General features: G+C 37.8%; 1 protein-coding gene across 1 annotated transcript in view; it reads right to left on the bottom strand.

Moving 5' to 3' along the window:
- The window catches only part of ACVR2A (activin A receptor type 2A), an 84406-nt gene extending 67419 nt beyond the window's left edge, over positions 1–16987 (bottom strand). The window contains exon 1 of the mRNA XM_017651800.3: positions 16856–16987. Coding sequence (XP_017507289.3) covers positions 16856–16910 — 55 coding nt within the window. The 5' untranslated portion in view covers positions 16911–16987. The remainder of the gene's footprint in view (positions 1–16855) is intronic.
- Between the last annotated feature and the right edge of the window lie 5616 nt (positions 16988–22603).

The following is a 22603-nucleotide window of genomic DNA, read 5'->3' as shown; positions in this document are numbered from 1 at the left end:
ATCTCTTTCCTGGAATCAGAGCTCACTTCGGTGCTTCCTACTCCTATATTGCTACTTTACCCCAATCCCGCCCCACTCCCCCACCCAACAAACACCCCAGTTCCCTGGCAAAGCACGGATTTATGGTACAAGGATTATTTGCAAAGCAACTACCTCTATAAATGACTGCAAACATTTCCCCCTCTAAGGGTGGGAAATGGCAGAGGAAAATGAGAGAAAACTTGATAAGCATTCTTTACTTCTACAAAAGAACACTGAACTTAAAAATCAGGGTGTAAGTGCTAGCTCCTTTCATTAGTGACTTCAGGTAAATTCTATTACTTCAGGGTCTGAGTTAAAGAAAAACATGAAACCTGTCTCAAATACGTTCAGACAGAATCAAATAGAAATATACATGATATCACTTAGAAAGCTACAATGCATTAATAAACGAAAGTTATTTTTGCAGAAATGTTAATATTTAAATACTGAGAAAATAAAATAAGCAGTACTTTTGGAAATTTCAGTTATTCCCCTAATGCACAACCCACTCGCTTTTGTCTTCATCTCATTTTGGAAAGGCTTTGAGGTGCTCTCTCTGAGAATACACTACTGAATGACACACTATTCCATTCTATTATACAGTTTTCTGAAAGAACCCCACAAAATCTCTACATAAAACAATACTCTCAAATTACATAATTGCTGCTAGAATTCCTCTCCAGAAACTAATATTCTAGAATTAAACCAGAGTCCAGTAAATATATAAATATAAATACCATAACAAAACAAACACTACTGTATTCTGAACTAAACAGCAGGGCTGAAAAAAGTATACTTTCTCACTAAATATACTGGAATGCCCTTAGTTTTAAATTCACTACATCATACTCAAATGCTCAAAGCTAGATATTGTACTAGGAATAGCTCAAAGCTAGATATTGTACTAGGAAAGAACAGCAGCAGCAGCAGCAGCAACTGCTTTTTTCCTAAGACTTAATTTTTTTAGAGCAGTTGTAGGTTTATTAAAACTGAAAGGAAGGTCCAGAAAGCTCCCATGTACCACCTGACCCCACATGTGCACAGCTTTCCCCATTAATCAGCATCTCCCACCAGAGTGCTTCCATTTGTTACCAAGGATGAACCTACACTGACACACCATTCACCCGAAGTCCATGGTTACCTTGGGGTTCACGTTTGGTGGTGTACACTCTGCAGGTATGAATAAACAAAAACAGATATCCATCATTATAATATCATACAGACTATTTTCAATACCCTAAAAACCCTCTGTGCTTTGCCTATTCATTTCCCCACCACCCCATCTCTGGCAACCACTGATCTTTTTACTGTCTCCACAGTTTCACCTTTTCATATAGTTGGAATCATACAGTCTGAAGCCTGTTTAGATTTGGCCCCTTTCACTTCATAATATGCATTTAAGGCTCCTCCATGTCTTTTCATACCTTGATGACCCATCTTTTTCAGTGCTGAATAATATTCCATTGTCTAGATGTGCCACAGTTTATTTACCATTCACCTTTTAAAGAACATCTTGGTTTTTCCAAGTTTTGGCAATCATGAATAAAGGTGCTATAAAATCTGTATATAGCTTTTCGTGTAAGCATAAGTTTTCAATTCCTTTGAGTATATACCAAGGAGTGTGATACTGGATAGTATAGTATGAACATATTTAGTTTTATGAAAAACCACCGAACCGTCTTCCGAAGTAGCTATACCATTTTGCATTCCCACCAACAATGAATGTGAGTTATTGATGTCCCTCATGCCTTCAGCATTTGGCGGTGTTCACGTTCCAGATTTTGGCCATTTTAATAGGAGTGTAGTGATATCTCGCTCGTTTGATTGGCATTTCCCTGATGACATGATATGGAACATCTTTCATATGCTTACTTACCACCTATGTATCTTCTTTGGTAAGATGTTTCTTAAGGTCTTTGGCACATTTTTAATTGGTTGTTTCCTTCTTGTTAAGTTTTAAGAGTTCTTTGTTGTGGTAATACACCTTTATCAGAAATTATCAAATATTGCAAATATTTTCTCCCAGTATTACCTTTCAGCTGATATTTTTTCTTGGTTATTCAGATGCTAACTACATGCCAGACATCATTCAAAGCACTTTACTATATTAACTAGTCTATACTTAACAACGACTGTATAAAGTATCATTATTATCTCCATTTTATAGATGAGAAAACTGTAGCACACAGAGATTAAAAAACTTGCCCAAGTAACATAGCCAGAAAATAATGGGGCCAAGGTGCAAGACTAGACACTCTGGCTCCAATGCTCTTAACCTATACTGAACACTACTGAGCACTACACTGAATGAGTCTGAAAGAGCTCAGGGTCACCTGGTAGATGGATACATTAACAAGCAATTCTAATGCAAGAATAAGCAATCTTATAAGGGTAAGCAATAGGGCTAAAAGATATTAAGTCTTGAGACTTCAGATATTACTGTAAGAAACTATTTCAATATGAATTAGTAATTTCCACTGCAAAATCAAGAATCCCAACTCAGCCTGAGAAAGATGAACACATTTTATAAGGGTTTGCCATCCTTCCATTCAATTAACCAGGTATCTATCTACTATAGTTTTGCTATGTATTTAGGTAAGAACAAGAGCCTTCCTATAAATCTTTTACTTCCTGTGACAATTTCAAATCAAGCTAGAGATGGGAATCTGCATGAATTAGTTTTCACCATATTTGCTAACTCAGTAAATAACAGAAACAGAGATGTCTTAGATATGTATTACAAATTTTAAGTATTTAAACTGTGTTAATGAATGTGGACTAACCTAGTGTTGCTTGAGAGGCTTTTCCTTAATAATAAAAAAAAGAATAATTTTCAATTAGCATACAAAGCTACAAATCTCCAAAGCCAAGACTTCTGCTTGTAACACAATTCATAGATCTTGTTTTACCTACACCCACTTACAAATTGCCACCTAGGAACACCAACCCATCTGGGTGGCCAGGTGGCCTTGCTACTTGGGTTTCCCTCCTCATTCTCCTTTCAGCTAAAGACAAGATTATATTACTCTTCCTAACTAACCCTCATCCTCAAGCCCTTGCTGTTGGTATTAAGAGTGAAGAGCCCATTCGGGTGAAGTATGAAAGGAGCAGGGATAGCAATACAGAGGGGCAAGCAGAAGAAATAAAGGCAAAAAGATAGCCCCTCCTTACTGACACATCATGTCATTCTTCATACTGAGTTACTAACCATTTTCTTCCAGTGGCCTATCCTAACACTTAAGCCAATGCCTTGTCTCAAGAAATCTGGTGAGTTGCCACCAAGTAGGATTTTGTTGTCCTCTGAAACACAACAGAAGTCATACATGGTTTCTTTCCCAACACGGAGAATATTGTATAATGGACAAACCACATATTCTAAAATTAGGTAAACACCTCAGTTCTGAAACTTCTTAGCCTTATGACCCTGTCTTCTCCTAAATAAAACAGGTAACTACTTCATAAGGTAACTCAGTACCTGAAACACACTGTTAACAAGCAGTCAAGATGTTTTTCCTTTATATTTTTCATTTGGCTCTCATACACAGTAAGAGGAGGGAAAAGATCTCAGGATCAGTCTCTCAAGCCCTTAAAACTTAGGCTTTCAAACTTTCTGATCTTAAGAAACACATTTGCTTGGTGACCCAGAACACACATAACATACAACTGAGATTTCACAGAAAATAATACTATCCTTACTATATATGATCATTCTGATATTTTTTGTTTTCTTTCTTCTCCACCCCTACCCCTCTGGGCTCCACCACTTCTCCTTCCTCATCATATACTGGAAGGTCTTTTCAGTCTGGTCATCATACCACCCTACTGTTTCCCAGTGACCTGGATCCTTCCCAGAATGCAAAGCCCAGCAGGTACAAGAAAAGGGATCAGGGAAGAAGGAAATCCTCATAATGCTAGGACAAATCTGTGGTTCTGCTGGTCCAGGAAGGAATACTAAACTGAATTTTCCCTCAGAGACAATGTTATTCCTGACAGTAAAACAGTACTGCTGGAATTCAGAACACTGGGAGAAAAACAGGCTTGTAGGTTGATCTGGGAACTTAACCAACACACATGACAATGATCCTATAAGAAAATGCTCCCTAGGTTCCGAAGTGTAACATATTTCTAAGTTGGGGGCAGGGTGCTACTTATACAATCAATGTCCTATGTCTGGGCTACTACTGCCTGTGGGTCAAATTTAGTCTGTAGCCTGTTTTTGTAAAGCCCCTGAACAATGGTTTTTACATTTTTTAATGGTTGAAAAGAGTCATAGGAACAGTATTTCATGACATGAGAAAGTCATATAAAGTTGAAATTCCAGTACACACTGATTGATTTACATATTTTCAGTGAGTGCTCTTGTGTTACAACTGGTAGAGAGACAGCTGCAAAAGAGAGTAAAATATTTATTATCTGGCCCTTTAAAAAAAGTTGGTGGACCCTTTTCCTAAGCACTTGAAAGCATTCAAAGTACCTACTATGTGTCAGACACTGGGGAAACTATGGAGAATAAGTCAGATATGGCCCCCTCATAAGTATTCCTGGAAGGCAAGTGAAAAAAACGCTTAGAGGAATAAAAAGTACTTGTTTGCTGTAGGAACAGTCAGAACACCAACATAGCAAAAGATGAGACTGGAGAAGGCCCCTATCAAAGTGTGCCTTTAAGGTCACTGTAGGAACAGACATTCCTCTAATATCTTACATTCAAGTGTTTATGTAATTAACCCTTTTATTCACAGAGAGCATACAGATAAATGTCTACCAACGAAGAATCACAAATTCTGAATTAGCAGTGTTTTTACAGTTCACTTGAACCCTTCCTATTGCTTTCTACTCCTGAAATGAACCACATTAATTACAAATATTGGGAATAATATCTCAAAGTTTTAAGAAGTTACAGGTGTTTATGTATATATACAGTTTTTCCTAGTCAAAGATGATGCTCCTGAACTTCTGCCAATAGTTTAAATATATATATATATATATATATATATATATGTACACACACACATAAACATATGTAAGTGTGCTTGTATTTGTGTACGTAGCCTTTGATCCTCACTGTAATCTTATGAGGTAAGTATCATGAACTCCATTTTACAGATGAAGAAACTAAGGTTATGGAATTTTCCTAAGTTCACATGGTGTATCACACCATGGTAAAGTTTTCTCCCTACAGAAATGTTTGCATTTTTTACAATACTACCCCAAAAACTACTTTTAATTATTTTCACTGAGTTTGACATGAAAGATATTTGCTCTTTGTTTCTGAGAAAAAACATTCCAGTCAGCAGCTATACTTGTACAAATAAGAATAGCTTTCATTTCTATAAACTAGCGCATACTGACCAACCACATGTTTCAATGGTAGAAAATTCTATACTGTGTAACAGACAAGGCTTATCTACTCTTATGCTCTCTGGCTTAGTGAGTTGATTTCTTTCTATATCATGGAAACAAAACTAGATATTAATTATGAAAATCCTGCTTAATCAGAGGCTGTTAAATACATGTTGCTAAACCAACTGGGAATTACAATTCTTGTGTGGGGCTATTCTTGGGCTACAGTAGTGAAAGATAAGATCTGTAGACAAGAGATAAAAACCACTCTTCACTCTGACCCTAATCTTTTAATTTTACTCCATCAATCATAAGTGAGGATCAGAGTGAATAATTTATTCTCCATAAAAATCATTCTGATAGAGGTAGTTACTAAAGAAAACAGTACCTCAGTTTGTTATTCAAATAACATAATCAGCAATTAATTTCATAATGCAACACCCAAAACCAGATTAACAATCTCTAAAGGAAGAGAATAAAAAACGTCATCTCGTAAGATCTGTTGTAAGATATTTAAATAGAATAAAAGGATGATCAGTAGTTATTCAATCACTTCCTGGTCATTTGGTGCTTAATTCTACTTCTGAATAATCAAATTGCTTTACTATTAGGATGCCCATCTTGTATCAGTGAATATCTCACAATTGCCCTTACTCATTATTTATCATTCCTTTTTTTAATTTTGACTTTTCATTTCTCCCCATGTCATTTCAAAGTGTACTTAACTCAAGTAATTTCAAGTCACAGCTTAAGTAAACATAATTTAAAATAAAAAATTTTATTCACTAATCCTGCAGCATGAAACACTACCACAAAGTACCACAAACCTAAGCAACTAATTCCTTTTCTAGAACTACTTTAACACATGGTTCTAAAGACAGTTTAGCACAGAGAAGACAAGCAGGGATTCTGTGGCATCTTATTAAACTAATGGACAGTGACTGCAATGGGCACGGTGGGGGACTGGATAATAAGGGTGAATGTAGCAACCACATTGTTCTTCTTGTGAAACCTTCATAAGAGTGTATTTCAATGATATCATAAGAGTGCATTTCAATGATACCTTAATAAAAAAAATGGCCTATAATATTCAGAGTGAAACCACTTCTTCATAGAAGGTGGTTAACCAAGATAGCTTTACAACACATCCAAAATTTTTTTTATAATCCAATGAAAAGAGGCAGCTGTCATTATATTTTTTACTTCAGTGGAGTTTAATGTCACTTCTAGCTTTACCTCTGTGTAATAATGTACTTTTTCCTAGTCAAAGACGATACTGCTGAACTTCTGCTAGGTAGAGTTGATTTCCATGTGCTAAGTACCACCTCTCCCTCTGACCAACAGTAAAGGCTTGAAATCTTTCACAGATGAAAATATTCAAGCTGAATACTTAGTTGGAGACCACAGCCTGGAGAAAAAAATAATAGCCTATAATATTAACTATTTATCCTTTCAGTCTTTATTCTAAGACCTTGATAACCTGTAAAGATATCAAATTCCTAAGAATTAAGATACAAAAATGGTGATTTTCTAATTCTGAATCTTCAACCATATCAACAATACAGCATATTGCATGTTTAAAACAATAAAGAGGTAATCTTGTGAAAAAACAGGCATTTGAAAAGGAATAAACCCAAAGTCTCGAAGATAAATTGGAATGCTTAGTAAATAAGAATGTAAATTAGCAGATGCACAAAATCTAAACATAGGAATTTACCACAAAAATTCAATAATCTCTGGTCTTCATTTTATTTTTATGAGTTTTTTTTTGAGATGCTGTATTCCAAGTTCTCATTTGCACAATAAGCCTATCTGTTTCTTAAGAAATAATAAATAGGGAAAAATGGAGTGTCTAAGAAATTATGAGAGGAAGACTGGTAAATATAGGCAAGCCTTAGAATACAGAGAATGTTCAAAGCTAGAAAGGTTCTGGAGAGTTTCTGTAACTTAAATTGATGTAACGCCTCAGAACTGGCCTCACCTCTTCACTCCTACAGAATGCCAATATTTTTTCCAAAGTGACCCTAACACATAACCCAGATCTATTCCTCCCGATAACTCTTGGTTTCCCGCTGCCCTCTGGATTTTATTCTAACTCTTCCCACATTAGACTGAAGCACCTGAATGATCTTGTCCTTATCTATCTCTCCAGTCCCATCCCTGCATTCATTTCTCAGGAAGACAGTCAAAGATTTACTGAGTTTCTACTCCATGCAAGAAACTGTGCTATCTATCCCTTGGGGGTACTATGATGAAGGTGAGACACACTCTTTCAAAGCTTACACTCCAGTAGTGCAAAGGGCAGACAAATAGGTGATAAATAAACTAAGTGATTAGAGATTGTGATGTGAGGCAAATAAAGAGTTTACCCTCTCAGGACCCTGTTTGTTTTTGTCAGAGCACATAAGACAATTTGTAATTATTTTCTTCATTTGACTACTTACTCTATGACTGTAAACTCCCTAAGGGCATAATCATGTCTGTCTTGTTCACTGCTGCATGCCAAGCACATAGCAAAGTGTCCAGTTCAACATTTATTAAATGAATGAATACTTTTTCATCCTTTTCAATTTAAAGATGAGTTAAGTGAAGTTTACCAACATCAAAGAAGAGTCAGTAGGAAAGTAGGAAATCTGAATGAGAGGCTCTTACATTTTAGTGCAAAACATTTTACCACATTCAAAATATTGATCTCAAAACTCAAATGATCATGTTTTCATTGTAGCTGTCACCCAAAAACTTGAGAATCTTCAAGACTATTTTTTTACATGAAAATTTTTAACACACTTGAGGTTTAAGTGAAATTAAAATATTTTAAATTCCAACAAATGGAGATGATTTACTCCAATGTTTCCTTTTAATGCATGCTAGAACAATGAAACTTTAAATAACTCTTTGTAAAAGAACCATAATATCAGAATGTCCTAAATTCCCAGCACCTATTTGGCACTCTCTGTTGATAATTTCTTTGGCTGAATCATTTATAGTCAGAACATTATTTCATATAACCTGATAATTTACCTGTAAGTTTTAAAATATTCCCCAAGAACTTAATCTATATTTTTAAATGTTTTACACACTACATTTTTAAAAATAAAACTCAAAGATAAGTTAAAAACTAACATGGGTGTGTAAGGTCTACTATGAACCAGTACTGTGTTATGTGGCATATTACCTCATTTATACATCTGGTTTTACAAATAAAAAAATTAAACTCAGAGTGTTAAACTTGCCAAGATCTCGTAATGCCCCTTCCCCTTACCTTAAAATATTGCCTTGGAAAAAGCTTGATTTTTCATGTACAATCATAAAGATGTGAAGACCAACATATTTTTTCTAATAAAGGTTTCATTTCTATAAAATGTAAGTTGTAAAGCTGTAACCATAACTAGGAAAAACCCTCCCTCAAAGCTATATATATATATAAGTTTACTGTTATTACAATATGCAAAGATGACTCAGTTTTTCTTTTAAAGGTGATCCCTCCCTACATGGGTCCTTCTAATAATTTCTTATTGCTCTTAATTTATTTTCTTCAGCAACATTAGAACGTAAAATGATTTCCAATGTGACAATAGTTACTAAAAAAATAGTCAACCAAAGAAAAAAGTGCTTTTATCTTGTCCAAAAGAATGGCATCAAAAGGGTTTAGGATTCAGGTATGAACAGAATATAATCGGAAAAGTTTCTAAATCTACTTACATCAATCATATAATTTACTGTGAGGAAAATGCCTCACATAGATTTCAAAGATATAATCTGGATGACCAGTATGAGCAATTACTCCATTTACTGGAATTTGACCATTATTTAAACACAAACAACATACTGAGCCAATAGTCTCCACCATTGTAAAAGAATATTACATGCTCTTGTGTTTATGCACTACTGTTTTTCCAAATCTGTATTTTCGTTCATGCTTATAATCTAAATCCATATCTGTCTGCAGAATTTCTTTAGTTATGGAAGTGCTTGCCATTTTCTTCTGCTTGGTTTTTCTTTACCAATTTTATTCAGTAGTACTAACATCCTAACTTAATCTTCAAGCTGCATTTCTGACCTATACTCCACTTATCTGTATTTGGGACATCCACCAGGATGTCTCTCATCCACTCCTACCTCCTCTGGGTTTTAATTACTTTTCATCTGGATTTAACTTCCTCAAACTGAGACTGTTGTATCTTGTCAAGCAATTATAAACATCTTTCATCACATAAATCTCTTCCTCTGATTCAGCCAAAATTCCTCCACTCAATCTGCCTTCCATCCATGGTCTATTTACTGGCAAAGGCTCCCCGTGTTCCTGATCCTATTTTGCACCTTTTCTTTCAGATTAAAATGAATATTTTTCTCAACCTCCTGCCAACCTCCTCCCCCCAACCCTTAAGATCTATCTCCTCTAGCAAGTCTTTCCTAAATGAAAAAATCTGAACTCTTCAAAATTACAAACTTTATTTGGGTATGCTTAATTTATCCAGCTAATCCAGAAGAGAGAAGAGCTAAGCCAGGGCAGGTCCATGTTCTTTCTTAGGACCAGTGTGCCCTATATTCTGTACCTACATACATGTTCTCTACTATAGATTTAATAAAAACAAAAATATTTTTCAGTGCACACTTTTCATTACACGCATTTACTTACGCAGTTCCTTTCTATACCCAGAGTTAGTGGGCAGACCGAATGAGTGAACTGTTGAACTAGGTCAGGTCATACAACCATTCTAACAGTTTAAGAAATCCAACTCAGAGACAAAAATACAGGGTGTATGCTACCCAGAGTAATGGGCAGACAGAATGAGGGAACTATTGAACTAAGTCAGTATTTTTTTTTTTAGAGCCTATTAGTTGGTCACTGAATTAATGTCATAATCAAAAAATTTTTAATGAAATATTTAGTTTAGAGCCCATTAGTTGGTCACTGAACTAATCTCATAATCAAACCTTTTAAGATGAAATAGAATCTAACAATAAGCGTCCTGCACAAAGTAAAGTTAGTTCATGAAACTTTTATTTCTGATACATATACATGTTTTATGTATATGGGAACTGAGTCATGATATAATGTATATTTCTTATTGTGGGCTATAGTCAGAAAGGTAAAGGCCACTGAACTTAAAAAAAAATCTCTAAAATGCCTTCTAAATCTATACAATTCAAATTACATTAAAGATTTAGTCTAGGATCAGAGACAGCATTTTGAAAAAATGAGAAGAACTAAGGATTCCCAAAAAGCTACCAGCAAAATCATTTTTTCTTAATAAAACATCACTATTAAACTTTAACTTAAAATTATAGAATCATAAAGTTAGAGTAAGAAAAGAGTTCAGAGATTACCTAATCCAACTTTATTGCTTTAATACATAGAAGGAAAATTCAGGCCCCAAAATGAATAAATTTCACTTCATTCATTCAGTAGACCTTTGCTGAGCACCTATTATCTGCCATGTTCCAGACTGGATCTATGGATAAAAAGACAGTATCTTCAATGAGCTAGCTCACAGTTTAAAGTGTACAGGCAAGAAAACATCTGCAGTAATTATAGGAATTAAGGCCATTTACAAAGTGTTAGAAGAACAGAAAGCAACTAACTCAATCTGGGTTGAATGACAAGAGAAAACAGTTCTGAAGAGGTGATACTTCTCAGTCTTAAAATAAAAGGAGTTAGCCAGGGAAAGGAGGAAGACACAACGTATAAGAGAGTCTCATACTGGTATACAGTCAGGAAACTACAAGTCGAGTTTGTATGGCTGGAATACAGGACTCAGGCTGAGAAGACGACACAGCAGAATACCTCGCATTTATGTGAGATTTAATCTTCAAACTGCTCTCTGAGATAGCAGGCACTATTAATATCCCCATTTCATAGATGACAAAATTGAAGCACAAAAGTTAGAGTGAGTTGTCCAAAGTTAAGTTATAAAGTAAGGAGCTCCAGAGCCTGCACAATTAACCATTTTCTAAGACTTTAGATTTCAGAGCCTTAGAATGTGACCTAAAGGTGACCCACAGTGAAACGTTTTAAGCACGAGTAACATACTCAGATTTATTTTTTATTGAGTTCAGTCTGGAAGCTATGTGCATGGACTGGAAATTGTGACAAGGAACTAGCTAGTCTGAGCTAGAAAGGTATTAAAGTAATTCAGGTAAGAGAAATGACAGATGAGCTAGATGGTGTGGCAGTGCTGACACCAGAACCCAAGTCTGCTGTCTACCACAAACACATTCTTGTCCAGTAGCCATAAGAGCCCCTCAATTTTCTCCCTTAATACTACCATTCTAATAGTTTAAGAAATCCAACTCAGAGACAAAAACACAGGGTGTATGAAAGTGACTAACAAATCTAGCTGGGCAATGACATTAAGTCAATTCCTATCTATAGTAGTTTTCTTACCTTATTGTCTTCTCTTTTTCCTTCCTCTATACACTATTCCTGGAACTTTCATGTTCAATAGTCAATTTGAAATCAATGTTCTGTCTAGACAATACTATTATAACAACAGAATTAAATCTACCACAGAGGAAATCTAATGTGGTCCCAACTGTGGCAATAAATATACTCTCTGGTCTGGTCAAATTTTGGCTTAAAAAGAGATGATAATGAATAATAATAAGAGAGAGACTTTCTGAAAGCAAAGAGTTAAAGAAAACCAAAATATTAAAAAGGGATATGAGCAATTCTAAGTTCAAGCCATTTGATTCCAAGAGTAACACTACGCCCAGTGTGTGTGATATTCCAGAAACCAGTAAATGAAAGAACAGTGGAAAAGACTCTCTGGTCAATTCTCAAACATTCTAAATTCAATCCGTCTTAATTTAGACCATGGTTGAGCCCTCTTGAGCCACCCTTGATGCTAAGCAACAAGTGGGTTCCCCAAGCAAGCAGCCTTCAGTATAGGTAAGTACAGAAAAGACAGAGGGGAAAAAGAGAGTAAACAAAGAAGGGAGGAAAGTGGAAAGAGAACTATACTGAAAGGAATTGGAAGAAATGATGAGTTACAGAACATGGAATAAAAGGTGAAGGCATACTAGTGACCCCAATATCAAACATTGCCAGCATTACCTAACTTACTGTCTGAGGAGCACTATTACAAATGGCAACCTAAGAGAACATGAAAAGACAAATTTGAATCACAGATTTATGAGACAACAAAGATGACAAAAAATAAACAGTGAAAAAAATAAGATAGTTTTAGAACCCAAAAGGACAATTTAGAGATTATTAAAATCTCACTTGGTTCAGTTACAGTTTACTTCTCATAAAACCGTGAGTTTGGTAGACCCAAAAGGTGAAAACGTCAGTAGTACCAGAGATGTGCATGGGGAGGTGTGTTACAAAAACAGTATGAGACTTATTTGCATACTTTCTGTGGGAGTGACTTCAGAATTTTTCCTCTCCACAGTGTAGTACTACTTACTTTAAAAGTTTTACTGTAATTCTTTCTTATCCTGGCTGACTGGGTTAATACCTAAAAACCAGAGTTCAAAACAAGGTAAGCACTTATTAATTATGGTCAAATTTTAACCTTAAAGAGGACAAGGGTCTGCGATAGATCATAGAATATTACTTACTATAGCCTAAATGAATCTAACAGCAACCAAACGCAGCTAATGATTCCCAAGAAAAGTATTTAGGAAATCACTTTAAAGTTTCTTGAAATTAAAGTTAGATAAACTAAAGAAATATCCTTTTTTAAAAAAACTGAACTTACACCTTAAAACCATCCAGGTAACATGTAAGAGTGATCATACTTCTTCCATATGAAACTTACAAAACTTTCAAGCGCCATGTTAAAAGGAAATATCCTTAAAGATGATTAATATGGCAAAGAGATTACCGGGTCAAAAACAAATATAATTAAACTTCATACCTTGACCAATTGTTCCTCATATCCATGGAATGTGCAGTCTTCCTGAGCATACCATCATAACAAATAATTAGAGAATGTATTCATAATGGTCAGCAAAATATTTTTATTAAAGTTTAGTAGGATGGAATAACTGTATTCCATAATTTAATCATTCTAATTTGAAAAGATGAAAACTCTCAACACAAGGTCACCTGGAGATCATCAATACCATGTACTTGTAAAATTTAGATGACTGGCTGTGGGAGAGGAAGCAGAGCCTGTTTGCTAACACACTAATGCTTTTAAAAATTAAGAATTTAGAATAGGGCTTCTCAAGCTCAACACTATTGATACTGTAAGCTTTGTCATGGGGGTTGTCCACTGAATTACAGGATAATTGGCAGCTTCCAGTTCTCTACCCACTGGATGCCAGTAGCAACCCTCCCCTCTTCCCCACACTTGTAATAGCCAAAAATGTCCCCTTGGGGAGAGGTGCAAGGGCAGAGAGCAAAAGTCAACCAAGCTTGAGAACTACTGGCTTATCATAAATAGAAAAAAATTCAAAATGAATTGGGGGGAAGGGTATTTTTTTTCTGGTCTTGATGGTCGAGTATGTTATATTTTAATGTAATCACAGGCTATATTCAAGAGATTCTGCCTTTTAAAAAGCAAAGCATTTAATATCCATCTAACTTAGCCAAAGTTCAGAAGAGTCCCAGAAGATTCACTGTACTGCCAACTCCCCCTTCAACCACACACACAGTCACTCACAGAAACATGCACACGCAAGCATACACAGTATTGCTTAGTTCTGAACTGAAGAAAATGCACATAATTACTTTATTTCCATTTCCTATTTCATCAAATATATGGACCAAACTGCTCCAGCTACCACAAAGAATCCAAAAGAATTCTCAACTTACTCAATGCACCTCAGATACCACAATAGCTGCATCAGTCTAGGTAGAATAAACCTAAGTAGTAGAGCAAGTATTAAACTCATCCTTACATTTTAACAAAGATATGAATTAACCACAGTGCTTTAAAAAAAAAAAACAAGGTATATTTATGGTTTGAAACATAATCTGAGTAAGAGTAAGAGTAGTGAAAAAAATCATAATCAAAGGGAATCTCAAGGCATTTCGGGATGAGGATAAATTCAAAAATGTTTCCCCTACAAATAGAGAAGGAAATTATACATTTAGCCATATCCTACAGGAATAGTCTGCATAGTCAGTCTCCATTGTACATACATGGGATGGAGATTTAAAACTCAGAGTCCAAAAAATGCTAAAGAAAAGAGTAAACATCCATCCTAAACACCTGAAAGGAAACTGCTCTTTACCACTATGCTCCATTCGATTAAAAAAAAAAAATCAAATCAAATATTCAGAAACAAAAAACTGACAACTTGAGAAATGTTTTAATTCCCATAAAAATAACCATCCTCATGCTTCCAGCATGCCATATTACCTATTACACAGAAAAATCAATAAGGAAAAGAAACACAATAATCATTTTTAGAGTGCATTTGGTTCATAACAAAAGCCCTTTAAAAAAACAGATTAAATACTAAAAATCTTCACACATAAATATGGATGAATGTCTTTAGGATTATTTCAATTATCTTCAATAGATTTGTATTTTAGTTCAGCCAGGAATGTTTATTTTTTTAAAACTATGCAACAATACTTAATATTAGCTTAACATAAATAGACTATCTATATGTACTATAACAACAGAATTACTTCATTTCAAAATTTTTGCTATTAACCTCCTGACCCAGTGAACATAATCCTACAAGAAACTAATGCTCAATTTTTTTACTCCCAAACCAGGCAGAGGAAGGTGTAAGATCTGTAGCAACAGCCTGCTTTTCCAGAAGTAATACCTTGAGATTGCTCAAGAATAACCTCCTTCACCAATTAGTGTGACTCAGGTGGGTTTGGGAGAGAATAATGTCCACAATTCCTTGGTCAGTGGCCATGATGCCCCTCCTCCTCAAGGGCAGGAGATCAGAAAAAGGGATTTGAACAAGAGGAGTTCACCAACCAGAACATATAGGGGCGGAGGAGAAAGAGTACTGCGAGAATAATAAAAACTGTATGGTTTAAGTCATGTCACAAAAGAGATTTAATGTTATCAAAATATTCATTCATTTCACAGGCACCATTGTTTACCTTCCTCCCCAAACTATGCATAGAAAGAATTGTCAGCCTGCCTTAAGCATGTTCTTTCTTCCATTTAAACAGACATGATTCTTTTGGTTAATCTCTGGCAATGATCGCCATTTCACAACACATTCAGCCCACCCGGAACTGATCAATACCACTACAGACATAAGACTAGACTTTATCCATTTATTAACCACAGAGAAATGTACCATTCAGCAAGATTCTATACATTACAAAAGATTCTATTAAAAACGGGGGTAGGGAAGAACGACGGGGATGGACACACACGGACGGACACACACACACACACACCCCAAAGAGGTACACAAAGAAAAGAGTACCACCCTCTAATTTCCCTGTAGCAAAGGAGATAAAGACGTGGCCATGAAACCTGTCAATTTGCTCCCCCCACCTCCATAATTTAAATTTCTCTCACAACATAGAAACTGAATATTAAATTTGATGATAAACAGATCCCATTTCCCACTGCGACTTTAAGCTTGTTTCATTTATCAAACTCTCCTGTTATGTACATTTGCACACCTTTGAGTTCGCTGCTGTATTCATTTACAGAATTTTAAATACAAAAGACTAAATAGTTTTCCAACCACTGGTTGCAACCCTAGAACGTTCTCACAAAATCGGAATTTCAAATGTAAAAGAGCCAGATTCTTCCAACCTTGGGCCCAAACCTATTTTATGACTATAATGTATCTGACAGTGGGAACAATTTCAATCAGGCTGTTCTGAACCGAAAACAATGCTTCAATAGAACGCGTTTAAAATAAGGATTCCATAGGTAAGCAAAATCTATGCCAGAATAGAACACATAAATGGTGGTTGAAAGCCAGCACATTACCAACACACAGCGGCATACTTCTTCTGCGCTGGGTTATTGTAAATACTTCAACAACGACTACAACTATTTTTAACACTGCTGGACACTGAAGTTGAAGAAAACGTGAGAACAGACCCAGAGGAAATTGCTGATTTGATGCACCGTTTCTCACGGTCAAAATTAAGCAGCCACTGACTTGATCGCCGTCGTGATAGTTAGTCACTGCTGAAGCACTAATTAAAAGACGATAAAAAAAAAAACACCCTTTATTTCGGAGGATGCCACACTGAAGGCGTATTTTGGAATACGCCTTTCAGGTCTCCAACCTTTGCATAAATTTGTCACTTGCGGTATCTGCGGCTTAATTGCAACCCAAGCGGCGCTGTCATCCAGTGTTACGGCCACAAACCATGACTTTCTCACTTCCACAACAGAGCAGTTCTCCCTTACCAGTCCGCCAGCCTAACTCAAGGCAAGAGAAATCCACGGAGGATCCCCGACCACAGTGACACCTGGGGTGGCCGCCGGGGCTCGGGGTGGGGAGAACTCCCAGGCGGCCCTGGAGCTCGCCGACCCGACAGCGACCGTGGCCGCCACCGGCGGCAGCGGCCCCGCCGCGCCGCGCTCCACGCACCTACCTGAAGAACAAGAGATAAGAAAGACGGCAAACGCCAACTTTGCAGCAGCTCCCATTTTCCCGAGGCGCCGGGAAATCCGTAGGAAGTTCTCGCCCGATATCCAGTTCCCTGGTCTTCCTCGGAGACAAACCTCCTGGTGTAAAATCAACCGTCATAAAACATATTCGGAAGCCCCGACCAAAAAAAAAAAAAAAAACGTTCACGGGGTTAAAAAAAAAAAAGCACAACAATAAAAAAAATAATCAAAATGCACCACGGGGGAAAAACCGCCACACACAACGCACAACACACAAAACCAAACAACGAAAAGCCAACAATAACAAAAGCGGGCTTAAATCACTGTCAAAATCACTGTCAGCTCCGCTCGCCTCTCAGATCTCTCAGAACAAAACGCCAGGCTGAGGCGACGAGGAGGCGGCGGCGGCGGCGGCGGCGGCGGCGGCGGCGGCGTCCGCTGCCGCCCGGACAGTCCGGGAACCGAGCTGGGTCCGACGTCCGGACCGACCTTCAACCCGGACACCCAAAGTCCGCGGGCCACTGGCGGCCAAGCTCGCGACCGTGGTGGCCGAGGCGGCGGCAGCGCAGAGTAGGAGAGGCGAGCGGCGGCGGCAGCAGAGGCGAAGGCGGCGGCCAAGTTCTGGTCCAGGCTCTGGCTCCGGCTCCGGGCTCCGGGCTCGGCCGCGTTTTCGGTCCCCTGGCCTCCGCCGGCCCCGCCCCCCCGACTTCCGGTTCCGGCCCGAAGCTGGAAGCTAGGCACTGGGGAGGAACGCTCCGCGGCGGCGGTGGCGGTGGCGGCGGCGGCAGCGGCTCGGGCGTAGCGCGCGTGCCGGCCGGGAGCGCGAGGAGATTGCCGGGGAAGCGAGGATGGAGCGGGGGAGGGGTGAGAGCGAGGGCGGGGCCGGCTGGAGGGCGAAGAGGCGGGGCGGACGGCGGCTCGATGCAGCGAGGCCTCGGCGTCCGGCCTGTTCGGCCTGCCGCGCCGTGGGCTCCGCCGGTAAGGCGGGTGGCTGCGGACGGGGACTCGAGCGCCTGCTTTCTAGTCGCGCCCCCCTGGCCTCTGGAGCGCACGCCCGAGTGTCAGGGAGAGCTCAGGGGGAGCAGGACCCCGAGATGGGGACGGCGGCCGGTGACTCCTCCGAGGGGCGGCGCCCTGTCCTTCCTCTGGGGGGACGCCTGGTCCGCTCTGAGGCTCTGGGCGCCGGGAAACCCGGAGTGGGAGCTGGTCCGCCGCGCCCGCCAAGCTGCCCGAGCGAGCTTGGTGTGCGCGAGCTGGCGTCTGGGGCACCAGTCTTAGCGACGCGTCCCACCCCTGTAGCTTCTACTTAAGCGTTTTGTTTTAAGCGAAGAGAGAAAAGAAAAGGAAAAAAAAAAACTAGTGAAGTATGGTTTCTCCATCCGGTCAGCTTATCCACGGCAGTTATCACGATGTGCAATTTGAATCCGTTCCCACCATCCCTTTTATACACAAAACATTGTTAGGAGCCGTTCTCCATGTAATAAGTTCGCAAATATTTATTACGCGATCGACATATTGGATCGGACAAGTCTTTACATTTTCAAATTTTAGTTCCTTTAGGGCTTATTTTTACCCGTTAATCCAAGTTGATTGCTTACAAACAAGGTGCTGTGCTAAATGTAAAATGTAAGGAAAGGCTCCCTACGTCAAGGAGCTCGCAGTATTTGCTGTACTCGAAGTTGGCTACGGAATACAAACTATAAAGACCGTATTAAAGGTACTACCTTTGTCACCACAGTTTAGCGAGCTCCATGGAGGTATGGATCTTATGTTTTCTTCCCCATTTTATCCAACACTCAGTGTCTAGCATATTATAGGTGCTTAAACATAGTATAATGACTAGAGGATAACTGCTTTTTTTTTTAATACAGTATTCTCACATACACTCTACAAATTTTTGTTTTTTATGAATAAAAATGATAAGCAACTATACTGTATGGCCGGTTCATGTTTTACTTGTGGTTTACCAAATCCCACATTTTTCCCACAAAGCCAAGCTTTCGCCCTTGTATTTATAGTGTTTTATTTTTCTCTTCCTCTAAATTCCTCTGTGTTGCTATTAAGTTCATCCTGTAATTATCTGCCCATTTCTACAACTTATTAGTAATCATTTGTTAACTCTTCAAACTCTCTCCAAGATTTCCAGTTATCAAGTCCTGGAGCTCAGAATTTGATATTGTGCAATAGTTACGAAAAGCCCCAAGTTGGTCTTCAAGGTGTCTAAATGATCTCATGTTTATCTCTGGACTTCATGAGCTGGTCAGACGAGTAAATATAAATCTTCCATTCTCTTCTTGAACTAAGAGTTGCTACTAATGTTTCTGGAATGGAAGTGTATTTTATTTAGTTCATTCAGTAATTAGATGTGATTACACCTACACCCTGGATGAGACCCCACTACTGTCTTTTATCTCTGCATCACTCTAATCATTTCTTGAGTTGTGAAACCAAAGCAAGTGGAATAACTGGAATAACCAGTAATAGGACTAAAACTTGAAAATATGTTCCTTATCTTACCACCCAAATTTCCAGTATAAGAATGTAAGAGTAGTTGAAAAATTATTTTTCTGTGGTATGAAAGAGGAGCAACAAGTCAAAGTCTTCACTAGACTATTCTTCTCTAATAAAAGAGTTAGAATAACACCTGGGATCCCTCATTTGTGGAGTATAACAACAAAGCAAAACTGAAGGAACAAAACAGCAACAGAAGGGACTAGCAGTTACCAAAGGAGAGGCATTGGGGAGAGCTGGTGGGAGGAAGGGAGAAGGGGATTGAAGGGTATCATGATTAGTGCACATGATGTGGGAAGGTATCATGGGGAAGGCTGCAGCACAGAGAAGACAAGTAGTGACTGGCATCTTACTACACTGATGGATGGTGACTGCAATGGGGTATGGCGGGGGGACTTGATAATATGGGTGAATGTAGTAACTACATTGTTTTTCATGTGAAACCTTAATAAGAGTGTATATCAAGAATACCTTAAAAAATAATAAAATAACACCTGGGAGAAGTTAACATCCAGTAACAGTAGTTACCTATTCCTAAATTTGTGTTCACCTCTGCCCTCTGTATCTTTTTAAAATTCAAAAACAATTTAACCAATAAGAAAGTATGTGACTAATTCCCACTGGAATTTCAAAGCTTAAAAAGATAGGAGTTAGCTGCAGCTAACCCTCCTTTCCTAAATCCTCTTTCTTTCCTATTTCTGGAGTCACATTTTCTCATCTACACATCTGGCGCCTCCCTAACACAGTGCAAGCTGTACAAACTGGGTTTAGAAAGGAAGGTGAGGAAGAAGAAGAAAGAAAAAAGACATGAAAAGAATTCTGGTCTATCAGAGCAATTATGTCTTAACAGCTTTAGCTAATATTCAATCCCAAAATTTGAGACCTGGTCTTGTCTCCACTCCAATCCTAGAATTTCAAGTCCGGAGTCCTGACAATAAATTTTAAGTTATTCCCTGCTGGAAGAATCTTGATAAGTCAATTCAATCTAAAGATTCAAGTCTGTTGGCCGATGAGAAGATAGAGGTACTTGAGTATTGCTATCTAGAATAAAAGGTAATTTTTTTAAATGCTGGAAACATGGATCAAAATGGTATGGACTAATTTTAAATCTTTAAAAGTGGGGCTGGAATTGAACTAGACTGGAATTGAACTTGCCTATGAGATTGGGTAGTATACCATTTTTTGTGAGGAAATTCACTCTAAGGTATTCACCTGCCTCTGGACGTACCAATAATCGCATACAAGATATGCCATATCTCTCTTCCTTCATCTTTAGTAAAATGACTAAATCCTTTTGGAGTATGAAGAATGTTGAAGGACATACAAGTATTTCTGCTGCTTTCTAGCTGCTGTAAAAGTCTAGTCCTGTGTTCCAATAACATGGGCATTCCTGGACTGACACAAATAATGAATTTCTTTTGTATCAACTCTATAAGGCATGATGCATGGGGAATAAACTGGTAACTTGGTAAGTCAAAGAAAGGCAGATAATAATATGCATATCTTCTATGAATATTTTCCTCTGCATAAATGTACAAGGTGGGAATAGAACTCCCTGTGTCTTAGCTTTTGCTGCTACTATTCCTCCCTTTCTACTTAGGTCTAGCCATAGCATTGCACTGTGCTGATGGGGTAAAAAGAAACACATATTGAGATGAATAAGGATGCGAGAATTGATGTGGGACAAAATATTAAGGCAGAATATTTTAGGGCAGGAAAGGGAGTGCAAAGAGTTAAGAAAACTAGCTATGATGGGAATAATGTATCCAGCACTTTGGTAAAAATGCTACACTCATCCACCTAAGTATATAAATCTCAACAACCTGTTATTTCTCTGGAACATCCCAAAGGTTACATTTGACTTTTTTGCCCACTATCATCTTCAAAATCCAGTAAATGTGTGGAAAATAAAAAGAACAGGCTTAATTTGAGGAAGGTTTTCCCCACTCTCCAATTTATATTCATGACCACAGGGGCTTAATTTTTAAACTATTTAATTTCTGTAGTTTTCTAGCTATTTTAATTCTAAAAGTTTTCAACTATTCTTTCATAACAAAGAATAGTAGAGGCTTTGAGATACACTACCTAAACTAATCCCAATGACCTCAGTTATCCAAGTTGGAGTAAACCAACACTAGTCCAAGTGCAGTTCTCAGACAAGTGTTGGTCTCAAAGTAACTGTTACTGGTCTTCAATAAGATAGATATTGACAACAGTTTAAAAGTTTTGTAGAAACTTTACAGAATGATTTTACATCTAAGAAAGCAAATAATAAAAATAACTGGGCTTATATAGTTTGTTATTTTTATTTCATGTTTTTAGTAATTCAACTACTGCATTTTACAGAAGTCTCAGATTGGAAATTCACCTTTGGTAATTGATTGGTGCTATAATAGAGAACAGCCTATGTACCCTAGACTCCTCAAAAATAATGGTCTCCATCCATTTTGATAAATGCTTCAAATCATGAATAAAGCTTTGATGCTATAGTCCTAAAATTTTCTACAGTGAAAAACTGCATAAGAATCATTTATAGTCATTTACATTACATTGCCCATCTTTGTTTGTGGTATTTATTTATTCAACAATTAATTATTAGCTATAGGACTTGTGCTAGGTGTTAGTTGTATAGTCATATATGAAATAGAGTCTCTACCTCACTGAGCTTACAGTATCATGACAAAGAAAAACAGCAAGTAAATAATTGTCATATGGCAAGAATTATTTATAAAAGTAGACAAGATGCTGAGATAAAGAGTAAGAGTGGTGGGATTGAATAGGAAGAGGGCACCGATTTAGAGAGAACAATTCAGGAAGGACTTACAAAGGAAATAGAACTGAAACTGAAACATACAAGATGAAAAGGGGATAGCCATGAAAGGAGCTCCTTAAGAAGGAACAGTATGTACAAAGCCTAGATGTATTCAAGAAATTAAAAGAATGCTCTCCATGACAATGAAGAGAGTGGTATAAATAAGGAGAGAGAGGAATACAGACTCCAGACTATGCAAGATCTTACAGGCCGAAGTAAGCTCCTGGATTTTATTCAAGGTGAAGCATCAAGCCACTAGAGGGTTTTAACTAAGGGAGTTATGTTTTGGGTTACGTTTTAAAAGATTACTCTCACTCTTTTCTATGGAGAACAGGTTGCAAGAGATTACCAAAGAAAGCAGAAAGACTAGTAGAAGGATGTCACAGTATATTAGGATCATGGTACGGTA

The sequence above is a fragment of the Manis javanica genome, chromosome 7 (genome assembly GCF_040802235.1).
Source record: "Manis javanica isolate MJ-LG chromosome 7, MJ_LKY, whole genome shotgun sequence".
NCBI classification, from domain to species: Eukaryota; Metazoa; Chordata; class Mammalia; order Pholidota; family Manidae; genus Manis; species Manis javanica.
The sequence above is the reverse complement of the archived record's forward strand: the minus strand, read 5'-3'. Positions and strand labels throughout refer to the sequence as shown.